Raw genomic sequence first — 23,401 nt, 5'->3', positions numbered from 1 at the left:
AAGTATGTTAATGTAAATCAATTAGAAATTTATGAACGTGGGACTGGAGAGATGGCTCAGAGGTTAAGAGCATTGCTTGCTCTTCCAAAGGTCCTGAGTTCAATTCCCAGCAACCACATGATGGCTCACAACCATCTGTAATGGGGTCTGGTGCCCTCTTCTGGCCTGCAGACATACACACAGACAGAATATTGTATACATAATAAAAAAATAAATATATTTTTTTAAAAAATTTATGAACGTAAAACTAATTGTGATGATAATTATGGTTCCTAAAACAAGTAGTGAGAAAGGTGGCATTTATGTGACTCTTTGGAAATTCTGAGTAGCTGTCTTAGTCGAGATGAGTTGAAGTCTTGCATCTGCTTCTAAATTCGGCCCGTGATGACAGCATAGTTCATGCAACCTCTGATAAACTCCTAATGCTTTAATATTCTTATAGCAGTAGTTCAACCTTGAAACCCATCTGCGGGGTCAAGGACCCCTAGCAGCAGTCCCTGAATCACAGCTCATAAACTCTGGCGAAGACATCAAAAAAAGACAAAAGGCTTTACTTTGACATCTAAAGATCCCACAGCAAAGGGCAGGAATGTATCACAGTTCGTAAGAGATTAGCAAAAGCAGAGGGGGTGCTATGGCAGACCCCAGGGGTGGGCAATCACCCCGCTCTGTAAGAGTGGAATAGTGCTCAGCAGAATACGGTGTGAGGGAGAGCCAGCTTCCGTGGTCCACTCCGCCATCATTGAAATCAATTGCGAGCAACCAAGAGGAATGGCAAGATCAGTTGTTTGAACATCCAAACGGTTCACCAGACACACGCACACCCTAACCAGAAGATGAATGTTAAAGAGCCGGAAAATCAGCAAGTGAAGACAGAAGAGAGGCTCCCGGGGTTCACACTCTAACCCTGTGACCTGGAACAAGCCCAATTTTCTGCCCTCCGTTTCTAGGCCTGTAAAAGGGCCAGCTTCCCTTAGACATTTTGACAGTTTGAGATCCGCAGTGTGAGTGCTGGCCTCCAGACTACAGCCTCGTCCACAAACATCACTTGTCATGATGATGGTGTTAATATAAAATGCTCGGGAAGCCGAGCGGAGCCTTTCCCAAAAGCAGTGAGATTGCGCTCTATTGTCCCCTCATTCGCGAACCTCAAAGTCACTCATCACCTAATCTCTTGAACCCTGTCCACAGAGAGGGCTGATAGGCTGTGCCATCCAAGCTCAGGGGAGTCCCAAAGCTAACCCCAGTGACTCATCCAGTTGCTGTCAGCTCACCCCTTTTAAGCAAACCTCCGAAGGACTCTTGCCAGTAACAAGTTCCAGGGGAAACATAAACAGGTCTCAGCTTCCCTCTCTCCCTCCAACTTCTTCCAACGAAATTCTCTAGCCTTAGTCAGCCAAGAAGAGTTACTGTGGGAAAGCATGAACTAAGTGGCCGAGATCAGACTACAGCTTACGCAGCGCCTGCCAGGCTGTTCTGTGGAACCACAGGCTTCAGCATGGCTCGGGGAAGCGCATTTTCACTGGCCTGGCTTCCCACCATGCTTCTGAGGTTGGAGAATGCCCTTCAGATAGAAATGGGAGTGAATTATGCATCCGGCAAGACCAGAGAGAAGGAAGTTTCGGTGGAAAATCACAAAGAAAGAAGCAACCAGAAGTAACGTGGCTAAATTGGGCAACATGCGTATACGATTAAGCCCTGGCACATTTGTAAGTCCCGGTCCCCAGTTAATAAAGCTGGGGTCGTGAGAACGCTCTGCCATCTGCATCGACCAGCTCACCCAGCCTCCTCCCAGCATAAGGAAAACAAGGAGGAGGAAGGGCAATTTTAACAAAAACAACAAAAAATTTATAATTAAAGCTTGCCTCAACTAAGACTATTTCAAAATCCAAAGAAAGTCCAACTCAAATGTATTTTAGAATATTTTTCTTTAAATCAAGTCATTCTGAACAAATAATATAGCCAAAACACAGATATTTTAATCTCCCTTACCATACATATGAAATGAGCTCTTGCCCTTCTATAACCAAATTATTTCTAAATTATTAATAATAAATAGAATAATAAGTTTAGAAATTTGAATCTGATTTTTTTAAGTTTTATTTATTATTTTAGTTCTGTGGTTGTTTTAAGACAGGATCTCATTGTGTAACTCAGGCCAGCTCCGACCCCTCCTGCCTCAGCCTCAGAGCTGGGATTGCCGCTGTGCCTGGTTTTACAATTTCTCTTCCTTACTCTGTAGCTCTGAAGGCCTCACCTTCTAAGAAACGGTGCAACTCCATTGCCGCGCTGAAGGCGACCTCCCAGGAGATTGTGTCCTCCGTCACCCAGGACTGGAAGGACGAGAAGCGGGATCTGTTAACTGAAGGAACAAGTTTCAGCAGCCTGGATGAGGAAGGTAAAGGTGCTTGCGACCTCTTAAAACAGAAAAACTCTAGTAAATTCTATGAGCAATGTAAAGCCACAGCAGAAAACTTAGAAAATGCATGCTCCAAGAGATAGCCTATTAATAAAAATTTATAGGCTACCTAGAATACAACAAATTTATATAAATATGAAATGTCATATAAACAATGTATGACATATGATTTATCATAAAATATTATAAATATTAATATATTTAAAGAAAACCTCTATAATCTACCTACTTCATGGTAACAAATGCAAACATATTGGTATTTGTTTTCCTAGATTTTATTTATTCTGTGTGTTGTATGTGCAATATAGGCATGTACATGCGTGTACACCTACGTGCACACGTGGAAGTGATGAAATAAACCTGTTCAGTTTATTTGGAGCTACTTCAGTGCATTTAAATAAACGTTAGGATTTCCTTATTTAGTACGGTAGATGTGTTCCTTGGATGAACAGAGAGAGATTGATGTGGCATGGAGGGAAAGTGGAGCAGGGTCAGGAAATGCCGAACTTTGGTTCTGAAGTTAAAAAGAGCCCTGAGTCATATCCAGAAGTCTGTGTAGACTCCAATGGGATTGAGACGTGGCAGGCTTTTGTTCTGTTAAAGGGTTTCTTTGTGCCCCTTGGAGTCCGCCTCTCATGTGGAGGGTGAAGCCTGTCCTCTCTCTGTTCATGCATCTGCCAGTCATCCTTTTAATCCCTGCCACATTATCTCCTTAAACTCCTAGGAATTTTTATGCCATCATTTTGAAAGATTAAATCACTTTATTAGGTTTTTAAAAGAGCATCCCTAATGTCATTTCCATAAGCCATTTTGTAAATTAATGTCATTTCCTTTCTCTTTAACCTGTTTGCAAGCAGATATTTTACATTTCTCTTGTAGTTCAGAAGAGCACAGTTAATTCGTAATTTCATTTGCAGCCCGATACGTAAAATGAATGCTCTTAGCTAAGTTAAATTATCGCAGGTAGCCTGCATTACTGAGATTCACGAACGTGTGTTTGCTTTCACTCCCCAGCCCTGGGATCCCGACACAGGCCAGACCTGGTACCCAGCACCCCATCATTATTTGAAGCTGCTTCCTTAGCGACCACAATCTCATCTTCTTCTTTGTATGTCGGTGAACACTGTCCACAGGACAGGACCACGCTTTATGCAAACAGGTAACATTCATTCGATCAGCTTGCCAATCAAGCTATTCCTCTGTCCACCTCTGGCCAAAAACAGTACCTTTGAGATTGTGTTTCTAGCAACCAGATGTGCCTGTCCCTGCCTCATGTGTAGGAGAAAGGGCGTGCTTTATTTTTACTGCTGCAAAAATACATTTAAAGAAAAGCCCCTCTGTTTCTCTTTGCGATTAATTATTATGTTTTGTAGAAATGAACTACACACATGGCTCCATGCAAAAAGACAAATCTTTCATCGTTTTATTTTAATCAGTGCCGTGTATGCGTGCACAGGCTTGTGCACACATGTACACATGTGGCCATTCACACATGTGAACGTGGATATGCTTGTGTCAGTGTACATATGGAGATCACAGGATGACCTCATGTGTCAGTCGTCACCGTCCACCTTATTTGTGGCAGGGTCTCTGTTTTCCTGTTACATTAGCAAGGCTGGATAGCTGGCCCATGCGCTGCCAGGAGTCTCCTGTCTGCCTCCGAGACTGTGGGAGTCCAGATGTTCATGCTCCATGTCAGCTTTTGTGTGGGCCTGGGGATCAAACTCAGGTACTCATATTTATGTAGCAAGTGCCTTTGACCCACTGATCTTTGTGGTCTTTTCTTTTTCTCCCCTCCCCCACCCACCTTTTTGAGACATAAGTTCATGTAACACAAGCTAGCCTTGAATTCATGTTCAAACCCAATCACTCACATCAGTAATTTCTTACATTTTTATCTATTTATTGGTGGTGCTAGGGATTGAACCCAGGGCCTTAGAAGTGCTTGTCAAGCACTGTGCCACTGTGCTACATCCTAACCCATGAGTAGATGCTTTAAAATGACCTCTCTTCATTCACATCACTCATATAGCTACAGAGAAGTTTCATGCACTGTTTTGTACATAAGACCTTGATGACTATGGTAAGGATGCTATTATTAGTGCCTCTCAGAACTGCCACATCTGTCAGTCCCGAGTTTAGCGTGGTCTTTGGCCAGTTAAAGTATGGTGGTTACATCTGCTTATCTGTTGCATTTTTCTTGCTCTGCCTCTCTCCCTTGGGTACATAGAAAAGTAGGTGCAAGGGTAGCGAGTGGGCAAACACTAGGTCTGCAGAAACAGATCAGGTGCGAGCAAGCAGGGCGTGGCATGGAGTGTTTCACCTGCAGAACTGCCAGAAAGGCTCCTCTGTGAATGACTGAGATCGCTTCAACTACATAAAGGGCATTTAATTTGGCCAGCTTTCTTGGCTTGAAGAAATTTAAAATAATATACACTAGCCTACTATGAAAATGGACTATGAATGTTCAAATTTGGTTTCTCAGTTTGTCGGTCCTTTCTATGTACAGTGCAGCAGAATGCATGGGTTGTACCCCATGAGCGTAAGCCGCAGTTCAGAGGATAGAGGGGAGGTCTGAGGGAGTTCTCAGAAAGACTAAGAACAAGTCCATAGGACGCCATGGGGCTTTGTAATGGTTGGCTCCTGTGGTCATTCTCAAGAGCGGTAATTCAATGTGCTCCTCAACCGTTTACTGGCATTTCCAGCACTAAGGGAACAGTATTTGGGGTTGGGGTTTTGTTGTTCGTTTGCTGGTGTTTTCACTGTTGTTGTTTGGTGTCAGAAGGGTTCTTAAGTGCCCTGGCTCTTGGTAAGGGGTATTCAACCCCTGGGCATTTTGCGTGGTTTCTTAAGGCTTACTCGTGAAACCAGTAAAGAAAAAAGTAAAGTGTCCCAACTAGAAGCTGGCTACCTCTTCATGCTCTTTTTGAAGTTAGATGCTTTAAGCCGTTTTCCCTGGCACTCTACTGCCGTGTTGCACTTTTATCTTTTACCGAGCTGTCAGTCAGGGTTCAGAACAAAAAAGTACTTCATCCAAGGCAGAAGGAGGCTGGTTACTTACCGAATGTGTGGGAAGGCCAGTAGAGAGGCTTTGGTCAGTCTTGGTCGCTCCACTGAGCCCACCCTCCTGCGGCACAGAAGTCTGGGTGATGCTCAAGCAGATGTTCTCCCAGTGGCACCTGAGGAAGCTTTTCAGAGCAACCGGGACATCCTTAAAACAGGCAGACTAGGTCGCTCAAGCAGCTTTGTAGCGTGAATTCTAATTGGTCTTAATAATAAAAACCCAGGGTCAGATAGAGGAGAAAAGGCTGACAGATCAGAAAGACAAAGGAGTAAACCACAGTCAACTCTTACCTTGCTAATTCTTCAGCCAATAAAAGGGGCCAGCTCCTGTCACCTTTCACCTTATAGTCCTCTCTCTGCCCAGCCATATCACTTCCTGTCTATTCAGACCTCCAGACCTCTGTGGTTAACTAGTGGCTAGCTCTGCCCTCTGATCTTTAGGCTGCCTTTATTTGTTAGAGCACAAGCAGAATATCACCACACAGCTTCACTCTTCCCGGCATTTCTCTGCTAGTGAGGAGAGTTCCTGGACCCTCCAGGTACCACCCTCTTCTTCATTTCCTTGCTGTCTGTCACCTTTCTGCTCCCTCCCACAGGCCTTTCTGCTGGTAGCCTTGGTGTGTATGAAAAGCTGAAAGACCTGCCACAGTCTTAGCTTTCCTTAGGGAAACCATAAGGACCTGAGATTCAGAGATGCTAAAACCCTGAAGAGAACGAATGTCCCAAGAATCCCTGTGGATGAGCATTCCTGAATGTTCACCCTGTTCATTCAGCATGGAAACCTCACCAGCAAACTGTAAAGACATGTTCAGATCATGGTTCCATCATTTTCTTTAGTGCTGTACATGATATTTCTGGAAGTAACAAGTTGACATGGTCCTAAGTCTCATTTGGCTCACTAAGTTTTAAAACCAGATACAGACAGCCTAAGAAGAAAAATGCATTGAGAAAGAGAAAAAAAGAAAGTACATCAAATATTGACATTGCAATTTATATCTGAGGTTTTTCTGATACTCTGTGAATCATATTTCGCTTCCAGGCGGCCTGCTTTCTCATTTTAACATTATGTTATCCTTGTCTGTGCTCATATAAGCTATAAATACTTCAGGTAATGGCTGTCATTCTTGTCATTCTCGGTCTCTATAGAGCCCTTAACTTTAAAGCATTGAATAGCACCCAGATAAGTCCACACCTAAATTATATATTGCAGTGGGAAATAGCTGTCTCTAGAAATCTTTTATTTTTAAAGGATCATTCTTTGTGACTTTTAAAGTCCCGCTGTTTCTTAGAATTCATTCTGTTTTGTTATGTGTACTCTCAAAATTGACTAGGAAGCAAAGAAAAGAGTTACAGTGCCTTGAAAGCATATATTTAACTGCTGGTTGAGAGTACATAGTCTCTCTCTCTCTCTCTCTCTCTCTCTCTCTCTCTCTCTCTGTGTGTGTGTGTGTGTGTGTGTGTTGTATGTCTATGCATATGTTCCTGTGAAAGGGCATGCACTGACCTGTGTGGAATCCAGAGGCAAGAGCCACCTGTCTTGCTCGCTGAGACAAGGATCGGCCTGTCTTTTCCTCCCCCGTGCTTAAGTTACAGACATATGCTGCCCTCACCTGGCTTTTTACATGGAGCTGGGGATCTGAACTCTGGTCCTCATGCTTGCCAACAAGGACTTTACGAACTGAGCCATCTCCCCGGCATCAGGAGTCCAGATTTAAAGGTTCTACTACATGATCTCAGGTTAGTGTGCCCAGATCACAGACAATTAGTGGGTATATAAGTTCTGAATTTCTGATACTTGTATTTTTCTTTCCTACTAAGAAATCTGTTCTTTAAAGGAGGGATAAATTGAGCTCTGAGAACTAGAGAGGCAAATAGTTTTTCATCTCAAAACTAAGAGCAATTCAGCTTAATGACGTGAAATAAGTTAGGCACATGAATATTCATTCTCCCCATGATTTCCTGCACAGTTGGGAGCGGAGCTGCTGCTCTGATTATGCATACAGATTGAACGCTCCCTTCATCCCAATGCATCTGTGCTCTCGCATCACAGAGGCCCTCGCCAGCATCACCTTGGTAGCCAGTCTCATGGTTTGCTCGTGTTCGGCTAGTGGCTGTCTCTAGCAGCTCGTCCACTTTAGAGACACGGAGTTTTATGAGATGACCAGATGCCATAAGAGAAGTAACTGGCTGTTTCTACATGGGAAGCCAGCCGGCAGAACCTTCGTAATTGATGAGTCCAACATTTAGATCTCAGGTTGACCCAGAAGATGTGGCAGCAATCCTGAGCCCTCTTCTTCCTGCCTGAGTGCTATGAACCTGGGAGTGGAGGAGCTGATTCCTTCAGCCACAGGTGTCCTCTTTCAGATTGCTTACTGCTCAGATTAAAGCCGTGGAAGGAGAGTCATACTAAAGTAGGTGAGAGACCCTTCTTTAGAGTAGCCTAAAAGGTCAGGAAATGGCTGTGCAGACCTCTGGTGGCATGTGTAAGTCTGCTTCTAGGGTCCAGTTGCAGCGTGGATCTCCACGCTTTTCCTGTGCCATCCTTGCATCGAGACCTACAGACTTTTGGTCTTCTTGTCGTGTGCTGTAGGCAACCTTGGTAGACTGCCTTTTTTCCTAACAACAATTCTTCTAGGCCTGTATTTGTGCTACCTTCTTTTCTACATAACAACTGAAAAAAGTTGTAATAGATAAAGTGACAGGCTTACATTGTTGCCTACCTAAGTTACTTCTGTGCTAGAGGTCATTGGCTACTTTTCTCATTAAAAACATTGTTGCTCTGGCCATCTGTCTAACATGATGCCAGCCATATTTCAACTCATCAATAATTATATAACAAAGACTCTTAAAAGTATGTCATGCTAATTTTAATTCACAAGAAAACTACCATGGCGCTTTTGTTTCCCCCTTTCCTCGATGGACTTAGAACTGCTACTCTGGGGGCTGGAGAGATGGCTCAGCGGTTAAGAGCATTGCCTGCTCTTCCAAAGGTCCTGAGTTCAATTCCCAGCAACCACATGGTGGCTCACAACTATCTGTAAAGAGGTCTGGCGCCCTCTTCTGGCCTGCAGGCAGACACACAAACAGAATATTGTATACATAATAAATAAATATTTAAAAAAAAAAAAAAGAACTGCTACTCTGCCCATTGAGCAGAGCTTAATCCACTAGGTTTACAAAGACTTGTATTTGTGCTTGACAAGAACAGAATTCAGGGGAATCTTTACTAGGTAAAACATGACTGAGGGGGCTGCTAGAGTGAGCATTCCAGGTCTTTCCCCAACCCTGTTACAGGCAGAACATAACTACAGTGTTTCTCTGGTTGTTGCACACACCTACTGTGCCCAGAACCCAATCCAGGACTGTTCAACCCCCACGGCTGATACCCTTTGTTTGTTTACATTCTCAGTCTGGCGTCTCCAGAATATTTGGGCTTTTCTGTTTCTTCCTTTGCTGGCAGTCTAGCTCACTCCCCTGCCTCAGGTACTTCTCTTGCTTGTTCATCTTAATAAATCACCACTCAGAATTTCATCCTTCAAACTATCCCTCTGGCCTGGTCACACTGGGCAAGCTGATTTAGTGTTGGTACGCCAAGGTTTCCCCATCTGGAAGAGGTGCCCATTCGTGTTTTTGTTTGTTTGAGATGCCCCGCATGTAATAATTATTTGTAATAAATGAATAAGTGAATACCCTGGCCCAAAGGCGTGCTGTAAAGAGAACTGAAATAATGATCAGAAAGCAATTGTGACGCCTCCTGGAGCATGCCACCATCAAATCATCTGTTAACGTCGATAACCAAGCACTCCAAGGCTTGAACACCTTGCAGCTTCCTCTTAAGTCCCTCTGCAGGAGGCAACACGGGTTTTAGCAGAAAGCATCAGGTGGCGCTTTACTACTCAGAGAGCCCAGTCAAGAAAACAGATAATCCACTTGGGATGTTAAAGGTATTTGATTTACTGAGTGCAAAAAGACTAGAAGAGTCGGGAGGGAGAAGTGGCAGAACCCCCAAGGAATCCCCAGAGGAAGCAGCTCCCACAGTGCTCCTGCAGCCACTTTTCCATCAGGGACAGTGGAAGGTGATCCCAGCTAAACGAGCTGAGACAGTGGCAGGAACACAGTCAATGCACTGCGCAGATAAGGAGGGAGAAAAAAAAACGAGGGCGAAGGGAGCCAGGGGCTTCTGTCCTCACCTCCTCATTGGTGTCGCATCTCAGCTGGCAGGACCTGGCAAGGGAAACTGTCCGTGCAGCTTGCCCAGCACGGAGGCCCTAGGATTGCAAAGTAGAATGCGGACCAGCTACAGGTAGCAAAACAAAAATCAGGCTCGCGTAACATCCTTTTTAAAAAAGAAGTTGAGAAAAAGGTGGATGAGGAATGCAAGGGTCAAAGCTTTACAGTGGAGAGTGCACACAAGAACAGGAATCCACTTCCAGTCCTATAGAACAAATCCCAGAGCCTGTTTGTTAGCATGCCAGTGTAATAGCGCTATATAAACGAGCTGCAGTTTTTCTAATGATTAATTAGAGAACACGGTATTTACCAAAGTGCCTGGCTTTCCCAGGTGCTGTGCTAGGGTGAATGCTGGTTATAAATGCCCTCTTGGCTAATTCCGGGCACATGGAATAGACAAAGCAGTCATTTAGCTCCAGACTTTATCTGATGAGGCTTGGGGAACCCAGGTGAGGCTGCAGACATGCTGAGGAGGGAAAAGAGCCATCCTGCACATTCTGGCTTCTGAAACTATGACCCTAACCTGTCCCTTCAACTGACTGTAATTCGGCCTGGAGGAAGTACTCATAAGCAAGGAAATACAATGTCCCTAATATAGTTTGAGAAAGCAGATCACCAAACGGAAGTTCGCATTCCCGAGGATGCTGAAGGAAAACCTTCCCAAGAAAATCTCTTGATAGGAAGAGGACTACAGTGGCCATGCTGGGGTTACCAGGGTCTCCAGGGTGGGAGGGGGGACCTCACGTGTCACTCCAGTTGTATCCGTGGCTTGCAGAGCGCATCAGACCCTGACAGAAGTTTCACAGTGTGCTTGTTAGTTTTGCTTCTCCTCTGCCCCTAGAAAGCTAAGGGGGAACCATGGATTGCCATCACATCCTCTGCCCCTAGAAAGCTAAGGGGGAACCATGGATTGCCATCACATCCTCTGCACCTGGAACTTACCAGATGGCTGCCTTTTTTTTTCTTTTCTTTTCTTTTTTATAAACCATAGGACTGCTTCTGAAGTGATTGACTTTTCAAATGATCCTTCCACAGATTTCTGCAGGAGCAGGAAATTGAAGTGAATTTTTCAAATACATGGCATTTTATGAATAATTGAGGGCTCAGGTAATTTGCGAATACTCCCTTTTTTTAAGGGATCAATGCATGGTATTGTGTCTAGGCACCTTTCATGTATTAGTAAGATTCTTGCATGAGTCCAATTTATAGATAAGCCATATTACCAAAAAGGAGGAGGCATAGGTGGTGGCTGCTAGTCATACATTAGATATCTTGGAGAGAGGAGAGAGAGAGAGAGAGAGAGAGAGAGAGAGAGAGAGAGAGAGAGAGAGATATTGCAGATAGAGAGATGGAGCTGGCTGGATCAGTTAAGAGTACCTATTGCTCTTGCAGAGGACACAGGTTCAGTTCCCAGCATGATTTTAGCTCCAGGACCTGACACCCTTGGTCTCTCTGAGCATCTGCACTTGTATGCATGCATCCACACACAGACATCCACATACAAGTAATTAAGAATAATACCTTCAGCCGGGCGATGGTGGCGCACGCCTTTAATCCCAGCACTCGGGAGGCAGAGGCAGGCGGATCTCTGTGAGTTCGAGACCAGCCTGGTCTACAGAGCTAGTTCCAGGACAGGCTCCAAAGCCACAGAGAAACCCTGTCTCGAAAAACCAAAAAAAAAAAAAAAAAAAAAAAGAATAATACCTTCTTGCTAGATGTTGTGACACACACCTTAAATCCCAAGACTTGGTAGGCAAAGATAAGTAGATCCCTTTGAGTTCCAGACAAGCTTGGTCTGCATAGGCAGATCCAGGCCATCCAGCCATCCAAGGCTATAAATGAGATGTTGCCTTTAAAAAAAAATGAATCAGGTTTTGTTTTCATTCTCTGCCTTTCAAATTTTAGCACTAAAAAAAACCACATTCTTACTGGGGCTGAGGCAGGCTGATCTCTGTGAGCTGAGGGACAGCCCCCTCTGCACAGTAAGTTCCAGGCCAGCCATAACTACATCATAAGGCCCTGACTCACAAAACAAAAGCAAACAAACAAAAATTACATTCTTATTTTCCTTACTTCAAGGGAAATGTATCACAGTGGGCATATCTCTCTTAGCTCTCCAGTTGTTTAGCCTCCTTCACTGGCCTTCTAGAGAAATGTTTCTCTTTGTGACTAGGCTCTGTGTTCCAGGGACCTACCTGTCCAAGCAGGGTCCTCTAGGGTTTCTCAATATCCAGAAGAGTTGGGGGAGGGGAGGGCCGTGTGGCTGAGGGTAACAGTGCTATAGCTGAGGCACTTCTGGGGTTTAATGTGTGATGTGCTCTCTGAAATACAAAGCGTAGCAAAATGCCACTGTTTTCAGGTTATATTAAGAATAGGACCCTGGTGCCATTATTCAGGTTTATTTGCAAAAATACTAAGCGCAGAAGTACTTTTGATTCTGGCCAGTACCAAATTTGTGTCCCAGCTCAGGCCTTCAGACCTGAGATCAAATTGCTTTTCTGCTCCCCAGCTGTTCTTGACCTCCCTGTAACTGAAGTCCTTGGTTATCACTAAGCAGAGAAAGTCTTTAGTCCTTTTGAGCTTTGGTGCCCCCATTGTTCTATGTGAGGGTCACTTTGGGCCTCCTAAGCCCTTAGGAACCCCCTCTTGCCAGGCAGTGATGACACACTTTGTGAGTTCAAGGCCAGCCTGGTCTACAGAGCAAGTTCCAGGACAGCCAGGACTACACAGAGAAACCCTATCTTGAAAACCAAAAAAGAAAAGAAATCCCCCTCTCAGTCCTGGCCTTTTGAATCTCCCTGCTTGATTGGTCAGCCTGACAGCAACTGGCTGGATCATTTGCTGAAGCTGAGTATACACATGGTAGCTTCCTACCCTGGATAATTCCTGATCAAGTGGTCTTTGAGAGGCCAGCAACCCAGCTAAGATAATCTCTGTCCATCCAGCAGCCAGCACGACCTTGGCATCTCTTTGACACCTGCCATAGTCTTTTCGTGTAGTTCTTGTGTCCCACGTAAATTAGTGAACATCTGAGCCTGCACTTCGTGGTAGGTCAACTTGCAGGCTTGTGTCAATAGTCCAGCCACTTCTCCTCCATCCAGGGGCCTTCCGGTGCAGGATGTTGCCTGAAGCCTTGGCCTCATTTTGTTTCTCTCACAAATAATACAGCAAGAGGCTTGCTCCAGCATCATTTCCCCTAAGGCAGGAACAAAGTAGACCCATTTCCTGTTTAGTCTTGCTGCTGTCTATGGGATGAGCTCCACAAGTGTCTCTTTCATTTAGATGACTCGTAGATCGCTGGAGGGGAAGGATTTCAGAGTCAAAGCCACCCGTGGAAGCCTGCTACCCAGAGTCACTAACCTCAGAGAGATAGCTGTGCCTGGCTCCTGGAGGCCAAATGCATTCACCATCCCTGCCTGCCTTTGGCTTTATGAGAATTACAGTGTCCGGAGACCTAGGTAAATTTAGTGTTAGAACACGAGGTAGTGACAGACTCCCAGTCCAGAGTAATAGTAACCAAAATGCAATTATTAATTGTCTGTTTTCCGTAGTAAGGAGAGATGAAATATTTGATGATGGAAAGGAGCTCATTCTTGTTCTGTCCCATGTGGAAAGGGAGTGCTTGGAACATCACAAAAGAATGAGAACCAACCAGACTTATGTATTCAATAACTGGTTTGGCTAAAATGGTTGCTACTTGGAAAGATGGTGACATTTCTCTTTTCTTTTTCTCATCAAACCTTTCGTATGTTTCTGAGTCTTTAAGCACTTAATCTGCAAGCAGTTGTTTTCTCTTTTATTATATGTGGGTACGTCGGGATTGGTGCCTGATACATACACCTGTTGTTACTGGATGTTGTCTCTCTTGCTGCCGAGTGGGCAGGAGAGTGGGCAGCATTCCAGGGTCCAGTCTAATCTTATTTGGGAAATGAGATGCTAACATCTTTGCTGTTGCTGAGCCCACCCCTAGCAGGAAAAAAACAAAAACAAAACTCTCTGATCCTAGAGTTTTGGAAATGGAAGAAATGGAAGGAACCTTTGACATCAAGTCGTCATCCACCTTCTGTTTATATCTTTTTATATCAACCATCTGTGGAGACACACGAGTGCATACACATGTAAACACACAAAAACATGCATTTTAGCAGTTAGATGGCTCTATAGAATTTGCAAAGAGAAAGAACGGGTCTCTCTCCACTTCCACATGTGCTTCCCTCTTTGGATCCTGTGTCTTTAACTCTTTGGGACAATCCCTCTCTAGATAAAACCCATGTCAGTAAGCAGCATGCATAGGCTGCTGTTCCTGTAGCTTTTTCTTATGTATTAGCTGATAACTTCTCCCTGTAAAGAGCAAATTCATCTGTCTTTTCTTAACCCCACACCTGCCTCACCCATGAAATCCTCCTGCCTGCATGGCTACCCTTCCTGCCATGATAGTTCTGTCGTGATTATGCTCACTAGTCAGTTTTGAGGATTTTATTGTAACTTTGCAAATACCATATTACACAGCCATGTATTGCTATCTGAGAGGGACTGGAATTCCAGGACCTTCTTCATATACCAACATCCATGGCTGCTCAAACCCCTTATATAAAACGCTGTTCGCATTTGCCCTTCCGTATACTTTTTATCACCTCTGGGTTGCGAATGGTACCTAGCACAATGTAAATTCTGTATAAATGCCTGTTTCACTGCATTGCTTATAAAATAAAAATGCCAGTTAAGATGGGATTCTCTTCCTGAAAAAAATTCTAACCTGTCGGTTGAGTCTGAGGGTTCCACATCTGCAGAATATGGAACCTACTGTGCTGTGGTCGTTTTGAGTTTTGTTTTGTTTTCCCATCTCTCAAATGCCTTTTTGTTTAATCTTGCACATGGAGGCAAGTTCTTGTTCGACCACTGAGGAACATCTTCAGATCTGGTTTCTTAATTTGTAATATATGTTTTTATTGCTGTGTATATCATTGGCCTATAGAAGCTTTCCCAGGGCCTCTGGTATGTTCTGGTCTGTACTGGTAGGTCTAGGGTCATTACTTGGGGACCTTCTTTCTCCATCCTTCTGCATACCCTAAGGACCTCTTGTCTGGCTCTGTGCTGACTCCCACTTTCTCAGTATAACCTATACTTTCTTTCTATCCATGTTCTCTTTCCCACAGCGTGCTGGAGTTTCCCGAGATAGTGCCCCTGTGCTGGCTTGTCACTTGCTACACTGATCTATCAGAGACCCTCTTTAGACTGCATACCCATTGTTTTAGAATGGGGCAAAGGGGGTCCCTAACTTTTTTCCCTGCAGTTTCTCTTATGTGTGTAGGAATCTTCTAGACTTATCCTCTAATTGTGTTTACTTCCTGTCCTCATTTCCATTTCTCTCTCATGTCTGAGGGATTTACTCAGCTTTATTCTCTAATCCCTCCACTGGGTTTTTAATTTCCGTTCCCATATTTTCTGAGAATCCCTTTTTATGCTCTGAGGTCCCATGTTGTAAGAACCATGCCTTCATAGCTGTGATATTTTTTTCTCTTTTCTCCCTGAAGATATTAGAATGGGTGCCAAGAGCAAAAGCTGCATACCCCTGATAGAGGCACTCCAACGTCTTTATCTCAGCAGATAATGTTTCTTAAATACCGAAATACATTTGAGGTACCTAGGGTTGGGTAAATTAAGATAAGACCTCACAATGAAAAAAGTCACCTTATAAACACTATGGTTTGAGGAACAGATATTCGTCGCTTGCCTCTGCCATTGCTTGTAACTAATGTGGCTTTTCCAGCGCACATAGCCCTTGAGCTATTCATCCCAGGGCCTGAGAGGCAGGACAGTCCCCATATTGCTAGGTTATCATTCATTGCTTGTATTATCCTGTAACTGAGACAGCTTTTAAAATTCATGTTCTTGCCTCCATGGCCAGAAGTGGTTCATAATAAACAAGGAATTCTGAGAAAGGCTCTCAGTAGGAACGATGACAAGCAGGGAACTGGATATTTTGTTGAAAAGCGCACAACCCCAATGTAACTTGAGCCAGGTACTTCTTTGCCAACACAGGCAAGTCGGCTGCCTGAGAGCTGACTGCAGATTGAAGTCATTCCCTGACTAAGGGATGTGATCTTCCTATTTCTTCAACATTTATTAAATAAGGCTTATAAAAATCACTGTATAGATATGGAAGATAAATTTTCAACCCAACAGTTATGATTACAAATAAGTAATGTTCAGTTTTTACATTCTAGTTTAAGGTAATCCTAAAACACATGTATTAGATGCCTAGTATCTATCACAAACTCTGCCAGAAGCAACTCTGCCAAAAACTTTATGAATATTATCTTATTTAATGGATCTGTCAACTTTGTAAGGTGTGCATTCTATAGGTAGTAAAGCAGTGTGCTTGAAACATACATGATAGGAACATAGAAAAAAAATCAGTTCTTACCGAGCACCTTGTACACCCAAACCTAACACCATATAAAAACTTAATTTGTTACAGAAAATGAACTCACACACACTAATGGAAACTTTATCCCCTCGCATCTATAATTATTCATATGTAAATATGTTCTCTGAGGTCTCTCTTGGAAGTATTCCTGTTTTGGTCTCATGAGTTATGATCATCATCCACTAAAAGGCACCCCAAAGGTTGGCAAAAGTGAGCATGAGTCCAGTAGGAAGCAGTGCAGCCAGTGTGAGGTGGTGGGGGGCAGTGCAGCCAGTGTGAGGTGGTGGGGGGCTCTGGACTTGGGCCCGGCAGGCTGCACAGCTGTGTGGGGCAGACTTGATGAACCGTCACTTGCACCGCTGAGCAGAGGCCAGCCCATTGCAGAGGCTTTCAGCCAAGCAACGGAGAATTATGGCTGACACTGGTTCTCACAGTGATGAGGCCTGCTGTCTGACAAGGAGACAAGTGTACCCAGGGTCAACTGGACAAGGCAGTACAGCCCTCTAGTGACAAACCACAGGGCACTCTCTCGCAAGCCTGTTGCTGGGCTTCTCTGTGCCCATGTCTCAGCAGTACCAGCATTCTTCTCTCTTCTCTAAAACCTGTCTCAGAAGAAACTGAGCGAGGACTTGCTTCAGGGGTTGGGCAAGAGAAGGTCAGAGAGTAAGTGACCGTCCCACTTTCTGAAATGTCACGGTGCTTGCTTTGGAGCAATACGTCTAGATCTTCCAGGGCCTCCATTCAAGCTTGGGGACTATTAGCAAAGTCAGAGTTCTGCCTGTTTGTTCGGTGGCAACAGTTCCAAAGAGGAAGATAAAAAGACTCAGGGTGTGGGGAGGGCTGTTGTTGATTGAAATAATGTCTCACTCTGTAGACCAAGCTGGCCTTGAGCTCTCAGAGATCTGCCTGCCTCTTCCTCCCAAGAACTGGTATTAAATGTGTGTGCTACCACACCTAGATGGCTGGGTTTGGTTTTATTGAAGCAGATTTTATGCTTGTGTTTAGAATACCCCAGCTACAATACTCTTTCCAGGTCTCTGCCCCCAGACTGGAGGCCTACCCTGTGAAAACATTTTGACACTGAGCATCCTACACATCAGAGAATTTGCAGATCTTGAAGACATTTCAATATTATCAGAATTCATTTTAATTGGGAGTTGTCCAAGTAACATTTAGGATTTTAAAACATTGACCCACGCAATTAGGTATGAGTATTCTTCCCTTTTCCTCCTAACTGATAGTTTATTAGAACATTAATAGTGTGTGCAACTCTGTGTGTGTGTGTGTGTGTGTGTGTGTGTGTGTGTGTGTGTGTGTGTGTGTGAGTGAGTGTGTGTACAAGAGGGCAACCTCAGATACCATTCTTCTTCCTTGGGTATCACATTCACCTTGTTTTTTTGAGACAGCCTCTCACTGGGACCTGAAGCTCACCAGTTAGACCAGGCTGGCCAGCCAGAAAGGACCAGGGATCCTGGTGTTTCTCCACCCCCAGGGCTGGAATTATAACAGTGCACCACAGATTCTGAGAACCAAGCTCGGTCCCCATGCTTGAGTGACAGACACTTTGCCAGCTAAACAATCTCCTCAGCCCAGGACATAAATATTGTATTCCTCTCAATAAGATGGGCTTGGCACATTTGTGAGATGTCTCAAGCGCTGACACACAGGGCCAATTGTGTCGCATTTTGTAAACATTAAACTGAAGGTTGCCATAACCCAAGTGTCTCACCCTGCAAGTTTTAAAAGATGAAGGGGTTTTTGGTTCAAGTAATATTGGCTTTGGAGATTTAAAATGACCTTCCAAGATTTATTTTTTTCCTCAGCTTAGAATTGATAACAAACAAAACAAAGTATTCTTTTTATCGAGTTGCTGTGTCTAAAGAAAAGCTTTGTGGTACCGAGGGGAGAAGCTAAGAACAATCATTAGCTTGATCGACTCATAATCCTTAGGAAGCACAATCATTAGCTTGATCGATTCATAATCCTTAGGAAGTCTAATTATAGTCATCTCAATATCAACTTGGTGAAAAAATGGAAAGAAAATGCCATCGTGAAGAATCTTCCCTTGATATACTGGAAAGGCTTGGGTTCTATTAATAGAAACAGCTGTGACCTGACTTACTATAAGAAATAAAGCTGGCCAGGCCTGGTGGCACATGTCTGTAATCCCAGAACTTGGACGGTAGAGGCAGAAGAGTCAACAACTTTGAGGCCTGGTCTACATATAAGTTCCAGGCCAGCCACGACTACCTAGTGAGACCCTGTCTCAAAACCCAGAGAGAAGGGACAGCAAGGAAGGAAGTGGACTTGTTTGTGAATTTATTTTCTTTTTTTAATTTTTAAATGTTTTTGAGAATTTCATACATGAATACTATGTTTACATCGTTTCTATCTTTTCCCCAACTCCTCCAATGCCCGCACTCCCCTCTCAAGTTCATGCTGTCTTCATTATTATCATAACCTATGTATGTATGTATGTATGTATGTATGTATACAGATACACACAGCCTGCTGATGCTGAACACATTGAGTTTTGTAAATATGTATAAGTGTTTAGGGCTGACCACTTGGGATTGCATCTCCTGGGAGAAGTTTATCCCCGGAGAAGGCCGATTCTCTCTCACACAGCAGGCACTGATTGCCTGGAGCGCTCCATCTAGGGGTTGGGTCTTTGAGATTTCCCCCATTTGTGCAAAACGTGTCAGCTGGTGTTGCCCTCGTGAAGGTCGTATTTTGGCAGCTATGATGTTAAGATTACATGGGTGCAGCTTCCTTGTCGTTTGTAGACAACACTAACCAGCAGGAGGTGTCCTGGTCCTCTGTCTCTTACAATCTTCCCATCCCCTTTTCCCTGATGTCCCCTGAGCCTTAGGTCTAGGGGTCGTGTTGTAGATGTATCAACTGGAGTTGGGCACCCCCTGACCACTTATTCTCTGCATTTTGGCCCGTTGTGATCTCTGCAATAGACGCCATATGTCTTGAAAAGACGTTTCTTTGGTGAAAGTGAGAACTCCCCTTATCGATGGATATAGGGACAGGGATTTAGATACAGTTAGAAGTTATATTGGTTCATTTTCTGGTTATGAAAATTATTTAACTGCTTTAGAATATAGGTAATTTGGAAAATAAGGCAGTTATTCTTAATTCTACTATCTTTTTATTGTTACTATCTGTGTGTGTGTGTGTGTGTGTGTGTGTGTGTGTGTGTGTGTGTGTGTGTATTATGCGGGGAGGGCACACTTGCCATGTCACACATGTGGAGGTCAGAGGACAACTTCATAGAGTCCATTTTCTCCTCCACTGGGAGTTCCAGAGAGCAGACTCAGGTGGTCAGGCCTTCTCAGTAAATTCTTTACCTGGTGAGCCATCTTGCCGAATTCTCTGCTTCCTTCATATAATCACTAGTGCCTAAGTAAACCCCAGACAGGCTCTTTTCAGGATGTGTGGTCCAATATAAGATTGTCATCAGGGGAGCTGGAGAGATGGCTCAGTGGTTAAGAACCCTCACTGCTCTCTCAGAGGACCAGGGTTTGGTTCTCAGCATCCATGTGACAGCTCATCATGATCTGTGACTGCAGCTCCAGGGGATCCAAGGGACTCTCCAACCTCCACAGACACTAGATACACACGTGGCGTACATATGTACATGCAAACAAAACACCCCTATGCATAAAAAATAAAATAACTAAAGTTTTATAAGATTATAATTGGGGCTAGGGCTATAACAGCTCAGTGGTAGAGCGCTAGCCTCCAATGCATAAAGCCTACTACTGTCAAGAAAACGAAGGTAGTGTAATAATGTAAATGGCATCTTATCTCATGTCATTGGTATTGCTGTTACAATCTACATCCTTCATTCATCTCTGGGTCTTTCTGGGTTTTATTTCTATGAATACACTATTATTTATTTATTTTTATGATACGCTATTGAGCCAAAGACTTCCTCATAGACTGTTATGCAAACCACCAACCCATCTGTCTCCGGCCTTCATTTCTTCAACTAAAGGCAGCCACCTTTTGTGTCTAACTTTTTTCAGAGATTTCTTTATAGCTCTGTAAACAAAATTATCTTGCCACTAAGGACTGGGGAGGGATGAACGATTTCTGGACAACTAGTTTCCAGTTTTTCACAGGCGTGGACCACTAGCCCCCTCATCATCCCTCCCTCCGTACTAACCAACTCATCTCCTCTGTTCCCTTAATAGAAGATGTCATCGTTTTAGTTACGTCATCGCTGCCCCTGTCACAGACACCACTCACAACTGTGCCCTGTTATAAAGCATCATCGCTTTGTCTTGTATTTTTCCCCCCAAAGTGAATTCTGTTCTGATCTGTTCTTAATTGGCTTGAACTTCCTACGGATTAACTCTCAAGCTCCCCAGCATGCCTGGTTGGCTCCGATATATCATAGACTCTATTAGGCCCATATACCTGAATTCTTCTCCCAAAGACTTCTGACCTCGTCCAGTCTGCTCCCTGTGCCTGGTACCCATCATCCTGAGGGCATCATCTTATTAGTCTAGGTTCTGCTTTATCTCTGATGTTGGCTCCACTGCTTCGTGGTTTGTATTTTCCTCTTCTTATCTTACTCCTTGATTTTTATGGAGTACATTCTCTGGTATCTTTTTGAGAAAGGGCTCAGAGGAAGTCTTGAGACTCTGGTATCTGAAATGCCTTTATGCTCAGCTGACTCATAAGGAAGGGTTTAGCAATATGTTGAGTCTTATTAGGAACAGTCTTCCTTAAGGCCTTCCAAGGCGTTATTGAGTTGTTTTCAAGCTTCTTGAGCTGTTGAGGGGTTCAAAAAAGTTACTGTTTCCTGATCCAATGCATGTAATCTGTTTTCTCTCCCTCTTAAAGTTTAGAGATCTTCTCTTTTTTTCTGATAAAGTGCATGAAGTTGGGTTTATTTTTACCCGTTATAAAGTACGCTGTACTTTGCCAGTCTGCACATAAAACTTTCACGTTGAGACATTTACCCTAATTTATTCCTTCCTTCCTTCCTTCCTTTCTTCCTTCCTTCCTTTCTTCCTTCCTTCCTTTTTCTGAGTTGGCTTCTGTAGTCAGCAATTTTCTTTTGATTTTTTTTTGCCTATGTTTTTTCTCTTCTCTCATTCCAATCTCATTTGAAAGCCCCAAGCACTGACCTTGTCTATGTTTCTTTTGATTTTTCCCATCTGCTGTCTTATCTTTGGGGCCTATTGTTAAGTGTGATGACCTTGATTTTTCATGTAACTTGTTACGGAATCTGTCCTACTATTTTATTTTACTTTCCAAGACCTTTTTTCTCCCAATTATCTCTTTGTTTGGGTGCCTCCTCTCACTTCAGAGTTTGAGTAACTTTGCTGAGGATCTAAGAGACACTGAAGCGTGGAGCTGGGGTGGCTATTTGCTTCTCCCTTATAATCCTGCCTCCTTACAATTAGCACATTTTTGACTGTATTTTCCCTTCTCTTACAGTGGTGGCTTTTCTTAGTTGTCTGCCGAGACTTAAAAGTATGCCACTGTTAGTCTTCAGAGACAAAGTGTAAATTGGCTCTTTCCTGGTGCTGAGGAAGGACTTGGGGGAAATGGGATAATTGCTAATGAGTATACTTACCTTGTGAGTGACAGTAAAACATTGTTAAATTGATTACGCAGCTGTCACATAACTCTGGGTATACAAAAAAAAAAAAAACCCACTGAGTTATATACTTTCAGTGAATCGGTTTGGGGTGTGTGTGTGTAATATTTCAATAAAACTATCAAACAAAAAGTGGGACACTTACTCAAAGCTTGTGGCTGGGACTTGTTCTTTGTGGGACTTGTTCTGGTGTGATTTGGCAGAGCTGTGAGTATTGGGAGCCTCTCAGATCAGATTCTGTCTTCCAGAGTTTGCCAGTCCCGTCCTGTCTCCCCAGAGACTGCCCAGCTCTCCAGCCTGGAGGCTAAAAGGCTGGTTTTATGGACTAACCCCACCCCATCCCCCTGTTTGTTCCTCACCTGTGATGTGACTGGTGCTCTGCTCTACCCACTCCAGAGACTACGTCTTAAAAAATAGAGTTGAGAAAGGACAGGTGCGTAGCAGAAAGGCTTCTGGGAGGTGATCTGCCTGCTTACCTGAACTGTTAGCCAGAGGCATCTGTCTTAACTGTCTCCCTCTCCCCAACGAAATATATGCTTTCCTTCTCTTTACTGATTTTTTAAAGAAGTCTGTGAATCAAAATTGAGAACAGGAAGTGAGGAGAGACGCATGTATCAAATATAGGTCATTGTGGGGCTCAGAGGTTAGGAGCATTGACTGCTCTTCCAGAGGTCCTGAGTTCAATTCCCAGTAACCCCATGGTGGCTGACAACCATCTGTAATGAGGTCTGGTGCGCTTTTCTGGAGTGGAGGCAAACATGCAGACAGAACACTATATACACAATAAATAAAATAAATCTCTCTTTTTTTTCTTACAAAATAGGTCATTTGTCTTCTCCAGTTCCTTTGATCCATTGCATTGTGTACTACTGAGATTTCATTTCACTTAAAATTCTGATTTATAAAAAAAAAACAGAATAAGCATTTATTTCCAAACAAATTATTCTTGTAATTCTTATAGTTGCTGTATTAAAAAGTTCTGGGCATGTCCCTCCCCTACCAAAGGTAGAAATATTCTTTTTCATTTTTCATGTACAAACAGAAAGACCAATCCTTTCTGAATTCAGAGACCTAATTAAGTTCCTTTAAGCATAAGGTTTATGATTGGCTATTTTGAGATTTAAAAAAAAAATAGTAAAATAAAAACTGAAGTTCCCAGCCAGGTGCTGAAGGATTGCCTTAGTTTTGCCATGATTGAAGTTCTCAGTTCTCACTGCCCCAGAAAGAATCACCAGATCGCATGGTTGTGATAGAGAGAGGAGAGGCTTGCTATTTTCTCTACACATTCCGCTCATGTGGCTCTTTGGTCTTAAGGGAAGTTATTCAGTTCATCTGCACTGAAGTAGGGCCCAGAGCATTAAAATGATGCAGATGGCCGGGGGGGGGGGGGGTCACTAGCCGACCCCTATCCTCTGATTTGCTTGATCAGGCAGGGACTTGGTTCTGTTTGCATTGCTGCTCCTAGGATTACTCCGACTATCCAGGGCGTGTGTCTTAAAGATGTGGCCGGTGACTCACGGAGCAAGAGAAAAACTATTGACTGTTTACAGTGCCATGTTGGCACTGGCACATTCAAGGCTATTCTGAATTGCCTTGTGATGAAAGCATTTCAGTATCGTAAGATGTTAGTCACGAC

The 23,401-nt window shown here is 43.6% G+C and overlaps 1 protein-coding gene across 2 annotated transcripts in view; it reads left to right on the top strand.

Annotated features, from left to right (window-relative positions):
• Window positions 1-23,401, top strand: part of Pip5k1b (phosphatidylinositol-4-phosphate 5-kinase type 1 beta) — a 250,636-nt gene that overhangs the window by 192,266 nt on the left and 34,969 nt on the right. For both annotated transcript variants that reach the window (XM_075973742.1, XM_075973743.1), the window contains 2 exons: window positions 2,243-2,398; window positions 3,434-3,578. In XM_075973742.1, the coding sequence (XP_075829857.1) occupies window positions 2,243-2,398; window positions 3,434-3,578 (301 nt within the window). The remainder of the gene's footprint in view (window positions 1-2,242; window positions 2,399-3,433; window positions 3,579-23,401) is intronic.

This window comes from Microtus pennsylvanicus, chromosome 5, assembly GCF_037038515.1.
Source record: "Microtus pennsylvanicus isolate mMicPen1 chromosome 5, mMicPen1.hap1, whole genome shotgun sequence".
Lineage (NCBI taxonomy): Eukaryota > Metazoa > Chordata > Mammalia > Rodentia > Cricetidae > Microtus > Microtus pennsylvanicus.
Note: the sequence above shows the minus strand (reverse complement) of the source record. Positions and strands in the feature narration are given on the sequence as shown.